This window comes from Pimephales promelas, chromosome 23 (genome assembly GCF_988280905.1).
Source record: "Pimephales promelas chromosome 23, fPimPro1.hap1.1, whole genome shotgun sequence".
NCBI classification, from domain to species: Eukaryota; Metazoa; Chordata; class Actinopteri; order Cypriniformes; family Leuciscidae; genus Pimephales; species Pimephales promelas.
In genome coordinates this window covers 22056200-22065634 of record NC_142791.1, presented here as the reverse complement: position 1 = coordinate 22065634, position 9435 = coordinate 22056200, and the positions used below count along the sequence as shown (strand labels likewise).

The 9435-nt window shown below is 42.0% G+C and overlaps 1 protein-coding gene across 1 annotated transcript; it reads right to left on the bottom strand.

Annotated features, from left to right (window-relative positions):
* Positions 1 to 956: 956 nt before the first annotated feature.
* cox5ba (cytochrome c oxidase subunit 5Ba) lies at positions 957 to 6352 on the bottom strand. Its single transcript, XM_039664334.2, has 4 exons — positions 6195 to 6352; positions 5763 to 5833; positions 4811 to 4910; positions 957 to 1267 (listed from the first exon to the last, which is right to left on the bottom strand). Exons 1-4 carry the CDS (start codon positions 6289 to 6291, stop codon positions 1155 to 1157), a joined length of 381 nt encoding a protein of 126 aa, XP_039520268.1. The 5' UTR covers positions 6292 to 6352; the 3' UTR covers positions 957 to 1154.
* Positions 6353 to 9435: the final 3083 nt, after the last annotated feature.

The window sequence follows — 9435 nt, the reverse complement described above, 5'->3', positions numbered from 1 at the left end:
AAAAAAAACATGCAGAAGGCATAAATGACCCACTTAACCATTTTTCACATTCATGAAAAAAAATATTTTATCTTGTGATGCATTGATTAGAATGACTTTCAATATATATATATATATATATAAACAAATTAACGGGTGCCTGCAATGCTTATTAAACGATTGCAGTAAACAGGAAAGAGGAAATGACAGCTTAGAAATGAATGATGAATTTCCATTATGCTAATAACCATTAGGTAATCAAGACTGAAGTGTTTGTTTGTTTTTTTTGGTTCAAAAGCCAATTTGCTCAGCCATTCTAAAATTAAATATTAGCATAGACTTATAGATGTAATTCAATAATGTGCAATCTGCATTTTAATTACCTACTTTAATTAGTAGAAGATTAAGAACCAGAAACTACGAGACTTAAACACTATGTGAAAATAATAGCAACATGAGAACCATATCGTGTAGGAGTTCATAATTTTACATTTATAAAGCAGTTTAATAAAATAGTGTAGTTGTATCTTGAACATTTGAGGCAATGTTAGAATAGAGATTTTTTTTTTAACAACTCCAGTGTTTGCATTCTTCCCAAAGGTTCTGCTATTCTTATTCTTACAAACAAGTGACCCCTTGTGGACATGTGAAGAAATCACAATAACAGCTAAACTTCCTAGTGGGAAGTCAGACCACTGTATGAGACATGATTTTAGCAGTTTAATTAATACTCAAAGAGTAAATTAAAGCTAGAAGTCTTTTGTGAAATAAAACTGTACAAATAGTCTCATCAATAAAGGGGAAGCTAAGAATATTAACATCCAGTCAAAGGTTTAGACCCATATTTTATTGTTAACTAAATCTAAGACTGTTAGACAGTTTTCATAGGTTTTTAAGGTCACATGAAAACAAATCCAGTTGTGACCAGTGGTGCACAGAGAATTGAATGAAGCCAAATTAAAATACAAGAGGCAAAGTCAGAGTAAGCATGTTTATTAGGTGGAACCGGACTAAATGCAAAACGTACACTCCAATAATTTACGGAAATTGTTTGCTAAAATATTGCGTCCCACACCAGGAGGACAGGTTACACCCCCTGTACATCTTTGCAAAAAGACAAACATGAATAAACAAGGTCACCACGTCTCTGGGGTTCTGGGATGCGACACATTGGCTCAGTGAGGAAGCTCGTGGGGCACTAGCTTGTAATGAGAGCCGCATGAGGGACAGCGCTGGGCTTCACCCTCGTGGAGCCAGAACCACACCACAGCAGTGTTGTCCTCCTCACCTGGACAGACACAAGCATGTGCTTAATACAACCTCCAACAAAGAAAAAACTATGGTGTGAAGTGTCTAGAACAGAGATGGGCAGCTTCGGTCCTGGAGAGCCACTATCCTGCAGTGTTTAGCGCCAACCCTAATCAAACACACCTGAACAAGCTAATCAATGTCTTTAGGATTACTCCGCTGAGTCCGAAAACGCCCCCATGCCCTTAATGGGCTATATGCACGCATAAGTTCCGCATTTGACGCAAGGATGCTCGTCAGTTTCCGGTTGGGAAGATTAAAGCGGAGGAAAACCGTGGAAAACGGGATTATGGCAGAGTCTTCAAAATTTACCGCTCTCCCGTCTTTGAAACGAAACATTCCAACATGACATCATGACTTTTGCGTAAACATACACGCCACTTTCTAGTCAATCTCTACGCATTTTGAGCTATCCGCGTGTATGTCTACGCCATTAACGTCTGCGTCATTCCTCGTGTCTGTACACGCAGTCAAATGTCCGAGTAAAACTAAGCAAAATGTACATCTTCATCTGGGGAGCAATCTTTTTTCTTTCCTAGGATGGTAAGGCCGTGTGTCCACCAAAGCGTTTTTACCCAGCTGAAAACGCTAGACGCTCTGCTGAAGACGGGCGCTTGAGAGCGTTTTGGCAGCGCAGCATTTTTTCTGTTGAGACGTTTCGTTGCTATGATACAGAATATCCGCAGCACAGGTTGAATGTTGTGACAGTTGGTCAGTGTGGTTTAGCCCCGCCCCTCCTCCACTGTGATTGGACGGCTGGGTAAAAAGTGACAGTGATGAGCGCTGCGTTTTATCCAAAGTTGAAAATTTTTCAACTCTTGGCGACCAGTAAAAAACGCCGGGCGCTCGGCGCTTCAGCGTGAAAAAAAAAACACTCAGCGCCTTGTTACGATCATGGCGTTTAAAAAAACGCGGCGCTCCCATTGAAAACAATTGAAAACACGCTAGGCGCGTGGAAAAATGCTTTGGTGGACACACGGGCTAAGGGAACAATCATAAATGCCATTAACCCCAGTGACGGGTAGGTTTAGGGACGGGGTTGAGGTAAGTCATATATTTATATATACAGTAATAACGTTAAGTCATAAACACGCTGAAAAGCGATTATGTGTCTTGATAGCACGCCAAAAATGGAAATACGATTGGCGTGTCATACACACGCTACTTCATGAGATCAGTCTGAACTTTCATACGTTTAGATGTAATTTTATATATAGTTATGTTTATTTAATATAATTTTAAAAAGAAGCATAAACACCACGAGGGGTGTCTGTTTTTGTGACTAACGTTTCTTTAGTATAACCATGGTGTATAAAATTCAATATAAATTCTCGGTATTGCATTGGACTCTACGATCGGCGGAAGTTATCGAGCATCCTTACACCTTCACCAGAAATACCGCCTTGCATAGAGCCCATTAGGGCACTATTTTGAGGGGACAGCCATTTGTAGTTGTGTCCGAAACCATAATGGACATTTTTGAGAGAACTCATTCAATCCCATAATGCGCCGCAAAAAAATTGTGTACAACCGTTGTATGCTCAATAGCTAGAGAATACCCATAATGCACTGAGGGTCACGACAAATTAAATCCTGTCACACTGGAAGATGGCGCCCACAGGTGAATTCATTCACCAGCTCATTCATTTTACAAACTGCTGGTCCAATGTGGCTTCAGCATAATATAATACAGCTATAAATTCCTGTTTTATTTAGGTTTATACATAATTTCCATGACGGAGTTATTTACATTAATATTGGAGCTCCTAATTTACTATGTTTCAAATGATTCTTAAACCACAAGCACAAACTATGCAAAAGTGGCAGACCTTCCGTGTCCGAACTCACTCACTTGTTTTAATTCCCTTCCTCAAGTGAACTATACAGGTCCTTCTCAAAAAATTAGCATATTGTGATAAAGTTCATTATTTTCCATAATGTAATGATAAAAATTAAACTTTCATATATTTTAGATTCATTGCACACCAGCTGAAATAATTCAGGTATTTTATTGTTTTAATACTGATGATTTTGGCATACAGCTCATGAAAACCCAAAATTCCTATCTCAAAGAAATTTGCATATTTCATCCGACCAATAAAAGAAGTGTTTTTAATACAAAAAAAAGTCAACCTTTAATTATGTTCAGTTATGCACTCAATACTTGGTCAGGAATCCTTAAATGACTGCTTCAATGCGGCGTGGCATGGAGGCAATCAGCCTGTGGAACTGCTGCTGAGGTGTTATGGAGGCCCAGGATGCTTCGATAGCAGCCTTAAGCTCATCCAGAGTGTTGTCTTGCTTCTCTCAACTTTCTCTTCACAATATCCCACATTTCTCTATTCAGGTCCAGGTCAGGAGAGTTGGCAGGCCAATTGAGCACAGTAATACCATGGTCAGTAAACCATTTACCAGTGGTTTTGGCACTGTGAGCAGGTGCCAGGTCGTGCTGAAAAATGAAATCTTCATCTCCGTAAAGCTTTTCGGCAGATAAAAGATTGATAAAACACAGTGGACCAACACCAGCTGCTGACATGGCACCCTAGACCATCACTGACTGTGGGTACTTGACACTGGACTTCAGGCATTTTGGCATTTCCTTCTCCCCAGGCTTCCTCCAGACTCTGGCACCTTGATTTCCGAATGACATGCAACCACTGAGCAACAGTCCAGTTCTGCTTCTCTGTAGCCCAGGTCAGGCGCTTCTGCCGCTGTTTCTGGTTCAAAAGTGGCTTGACCTGGGGAATGCGGCACCTGTAGGCCGTTTCCTGCACACGCACGGTGGCTCTAGATGTTTCTACTCCAGACTCAGTCCACTGCTTCTGCAGGTCCCCCAATCAGTCCTTCTCCACAATCTTCCTCAGGGTCCGGTCACCTCTTCTCGTTGCGCATCGTTTTTTGCCACACTTTTTCCTTCCCACAGACGTGCCTTGATACAGCACTCTGGGAACATCCTATTTGTTCAGAAATTTCTTTGTGTCTTATCCTCTTGCTTGAGGGTGTCAATGACGGCTTCTGGACAGCAGTCAGGTCGGACGCGGCAGTCTTACCCATGATTGCGGTTTAGAGTAATGAAACAGCCTGGGAGTTTTTAAAAGCCTCAGGAATCTTTTGAGGTGTTAATTAGTTGATTCAGATGATTAGGTTAATAGCGTGTTTAGAGAACCTTTTCATGATATGCTAATTTTTTGAGATAGGAATTTTGGTTTTCATGAGCTGTACGCCAAAATCATCAGTATTAAAACAAAAGACCTGAAATATTTCAGTTGGTGTGCAATGAATCTAAAATATATGAAAGTTTAATTTTTATCATTACATTATGGAAAATAATGAACTTTATCACAATATGCTAACTTTTTTAGAAGGACCCGTATTAGTGAATTTATATAGGGAATCGTGAATTAGGGCATGGAAGCTACAGGCTGGTGAGTTTGATAGGATTAGAGCTAGGCTCTTGCAGGAGAGTGGCCCTCCAAGACTGAAGCTGCCCATCCCTAGTCTAGAATCTAGAGTTCTAACTTACAGACACAGCCAACAACTCTTTTATTGGTGATTGAAGGTACAAGATGGGGGTCTGACTTTGACCCTGCATACTCCTTGGGCTTCAGCATGCTATAAGGATCCTGGGAGAGGAAAGAAGATACAAAAACTTGAACGCATCCATTTTCCATATACCAGGAACATACATTTTATTTTATATTTTTATCAAGTTAGATGATGATAATAATATAAAAGAGAAGATGAGCTTGAGTTTTTTGCCCAGCTCCATTTGTTTGAACTGCAAGAGGCGTCTACTCTCACTTAAGCTTACGCTACTCTTAAGTAATGCTTCGGGTCAGAGGTCACTCTTCCGCCATAACTAGACTCAAAAACTAATCACTTTGCTTCAGAAGGCCTTTATTAACACCCTGGAGTCAGATGGATGCACTTTTTTGAGCTTTGAAATCTAAGGTACCATTACTCCCATTATAAAGCTGGGAAAATCCAGGATATTTGTAGTAAAACTGTGTTCGGCTGAAAGAAGAATGCCGTATTATGTAAATTAGGTAACAAGAGTAAATTATGGGACAATTTTCATGTTTGGTGTATTAACCGTTTCAACTTAATATCAATTAGACCAGAACGTCTTTCTTCAAGTTCATCCATGAGAACCATGATGTAATTTCATAATGACATTAAGCCGAACATGATGAGACCATCTAAATATGACGTATTTTAAAGTCAAGTGGACAACTTGTGTCTTTCTTGGAGCATGACAGACATGACCATGAAACTAGTTGTATAAAAATAACTTACAAATTTTCAAAACTCACTTTTTATGAGGAATTTGAACAGCATGCATTTGGATCAAGAATAATAATGACAGATTTCCATTTTTAGATTAATTTATCCTTAACGTTATATCTAAGAAACTGCAAGCATAAACATTTCGTTTGACAGCTTTGACTGTAATACAATAAGACTAGAATACATACTGAGCCCGTTTTTAGAGCATGCATAATCTTCTTCTCGAGTCCAGTTGCCTGCTCTTCGTCAGATGGAATACCTGCAAGAAAAAAGGTCACATTTAAGTTTAAAGACTTTTAAAAACTCAAATAACGTTACAGACCAGCAATTCACAGTAACGTTAGTTCCGTTTGTGTTTGGAAACTGCTAAATGCCAATTCAACATGTAACGTTATGCGATTTATTGATTACTACACAGATGTCAAGAACAAGCATTAAAACAATACAATTTCTTAAAGAAATCGTAACTAAACAACTGTTTTCCTGTTTAAACTGCCGGTGCGGTCAGCGCATCGACCTCCGCGGAAGGCATTGCGTCCTTGGCACGCGTTCAAACTGACTCTCAAATGATGCTACGGCTCATTTCGGCTATTAAAAACAGCCTGAGATAAAAGACTGACCTCCCGCCGCCATCCCTCTGCTCAGAGCGGTCACTGGAGTCGGCCTGCATGTCGTCGCGGCCCTTACGGCGGTTCTCAGCAGTAACCTTGCAGCCATGTTTCCACTTCCCCAAAACTACCAGAATCAGGATGATGACGTCGAAGAGGCGGTTATGTAACCTTCGAGTCGCGTGCTTTAGACGTCATCACCATATGTATTCCATACCATATGGTGTGAAGTGGTTTTCTTCAAGCATTTAAAAGAAATTGGTTTGAAGTGGATAGCGATGAATATTGGACAGAAAAGCCTTAGATACAGAAATGTTACATTTTAATTTTAGCTTTGTCCAAATTACACATTTGCTACAGCTATTGTTACTGTATAGCCTAATAATCATACAAATAATTTGAGATGTTCTTAAAACAAAATAATTAGGCAATTTAATGTTTTTCAGTAGGGTCAGTAGTGGTTAATTACCAGTTTTGATGTAGTAACAAATACTCTTTTATATTTCATGGTTTTGGCAAGTACCTTGTAAATACAATGTTAGATAAATAGTAATGAGTCAGTACCTTTTGATCTGACATCATGAACTGTAATTTTAGTGGAAACTAATGTTACACTAGTGATTGTTTGTGAGGAAACTAAGTAATTAAGTTTTTAGGTTGTTATGAGGATAGCAGATGAACCCAAACGCTGACAGTATGCTACAACACAAGGTTTACAGAAAACAGGGGAAAACAAAAACCCACGAGGGGGCAAAGCAGAGACAACACAAACGAGGGATAACTAAACTAGAGAACACGTGACTAAAAACTGGACTAACAGCAAATTACAAGACGTTCAAGACAATGTACTCACAGGTCACATCACAAAGTGACAAAGTTTTACAATGAACCAGCACAGGATAGCAAACACAAGGGGACTATAAAGGGAGAAACTAAGGAGGTGAACAGGTGACAGACTATAGGTAATAATGACAGGATGAGGATAACAAGGGGGTGGGGTATTAAACGAGACAACACAAGCACATGGCCCAAACAACAGGCCATGCACTTGCACACAAAACATGGTTCTGCCATGATCCTGCCACAAGACTAGAAAAATCAATGACATGATGGCAGAATCATGACAGAACACACACCTTAAGGAGCGGCTTCCAGACGCTCCTCAAGGGGACATTAAACACGGGACATGACAGACAAAGACACAAACCAAAGACACAAACCAAAAATACATGACAAAAACTAACAAAGGCATAGAAGAGAAAACAATAACAGGGTCGGGATGGAACAACAAAAACAATAAACATGGTAGAGGAGGTGGAGGAATAACAGAGGGGGTGGTCCAGGGTGGATGGGTGTGTTGGGGGTCCTAGGTCCATGGAATAATGGCAAGGAACGAGGAATCCGGGGAGGTTTGGAGGAAGACACACGAGGACGGGACTTGGGCGAAACAGTCCGGGGTTTCGTGGTGACAGGGGGAAACAGTCCGGGCATGAGATATTACAGAGGACAGTGCTCACAGGGACAGGATCAGATGCAGCGCTCACAGTGGTAGGCTTAGGAATAGAGCTCACAGACACTATAGGCTCAAGACAAGACATGACGGGCACATCGAGGATCTTGACAAGCTTGGCAAGGTAGTCTGCTAGAGTCTCAGCAGCAACAATGATAGGCATCCTCTTACGAGCAGACACCGCTTGCAGGACTGCTTCTGCAGCTTGATCGGCCGCAGCTCTCACAGAAGCAGATTCTGTAACCGGGCAACCAGCTGCGGGAGCGGGCTCATGGATGGCACCTGCTGGAGCGGGCTCATGGACGGCACCTGCTGGAGCGGGCTCATGGACGGCACCTGCTGGAGCGGGCTCATGGACGGCGCCTGCTGGAGGCTGGAAAGCCTTCACAGACTCAGGAGGAGATGGCGGACCAGATGCTCCCCTCTTCTTCCTCTTGGGTCGCGGAGCAGAGGCCGTAGCCGGGCTTGTGACCGGTTGGGGAAGCACAGCAGGAAGTGTGGTCTCAGAGGAAGAGGACTCCGAAGTAGACTCCCACGACAGCCGTCTCTCTCGTTTGCCATGGAGATCGGTGGGTGCAGATGATGCCTCGGGAGTCGAAATGGAGGGAGCCTGGTCTCCAAGCGCAACGATAGCTAAGACACGACCCTCCTGGATCACTGGCAGCGCGGTAGGAGGTCTCGCGGACAAAGCTTGCAGCTCCTCCCGGGAAAAACGATCCCAGAGTTGGGCGTAGTTCCTCAGGACCCACTCACTCTGGGAGGGCAAAGGAAGCTCGCCCCTCTCACTGCTGGTGGGAGCCGACAACCAGCATTGTCTACGAATCTCAGATTGACGGAGGAGCAGGGAGGACATACTGTCTGCTGGGTTCAGTTTTGGGCAGTTCATTCTGTTATGAGGATAACAGATGAACCCAAACGCAGACAGTATACTAACACACAAGGTTTATTATAACAGAAAACAGGGGAAAACAAAACCCACAAGGGGGCAAAACAGAGACAATACAAACGAGGGATAACTAAACTAGATAACACTTGACAAAAAACTAGACTATTAACAAACAGAAAATACACAACATTCTTCTGAGACAAGATACTCACAGGAAGAATCTCACAAAGTGACAAAGTTTTACAATGAACTGGCACAGGACAGCAAACACAAGGGGATTATAAAGGGAGAAACTAATGAGGGGAACAGGTGACACAGACTAAGTAATAATGACAGGATGAGGATAACAAGGGGGCGGGGTCTTAAACAAGACAACACAAGCACATGGCCCAAACAACAGGCCATGCGCTTGCACACAAAACATGGTTCTGCCATGATCCTGCCACAAGACTAGAAAAGTCAATGACATGATGGAAGAATCATGACATAGGTATCGTATCCACAAGTTTCCGAGGGGCGCTCCTGTAAAAAATAAAGTGGGTGAAACTTCCGGTGACGCGGCGGAAGTAGCATTCCAATGGTATTTTGTGTGTTAGTTAGCGAAGAGGCTAGCTGTTTTTCGGAGAATTATTTTACTATTTAAAGACGCAAATCTTTATGAGAGATGTCGTTACGGAGCTCAGGGACAACATGTGCTGTTCGCGATTGTATGTATAACCGGATTAAACTAATTCAGTGGCTTAAACGTGATTTTTTTGAACATAAGCTGAAAACGAAATCAGAGTGATCCTGCCAACGACTGTAGTTTCCATCACCTCCCAAAAGACGACGAATCTTCCTGTGTACATTTGTTTAAA

Bases quoted from the DNA above. Each gene is read 5' to 3' on its own strand.
- cox5ba (XM_039664334.2), bottom strand. From the start codon at position 6,291: ATGGCTGCAAGGTTACTGCTGAGAACCGCCGTAAGGGCCGCGACGACA. The intron at 4,911-5,762 runs GTATGTATTCTA...TTCCTCTCCCAG, and splicing joins ATGCTCTAAAAACGGGCTCA to GATCCTTATAGCATGCTGAA. The intron at 1,268-4,810 runs GTAAGTTAGAAC...GTGTCTGTCCAG, and splicing joins AAGAGTTGTTGGCTGTGTCT to GTGAGGAGGACAACACTGCT.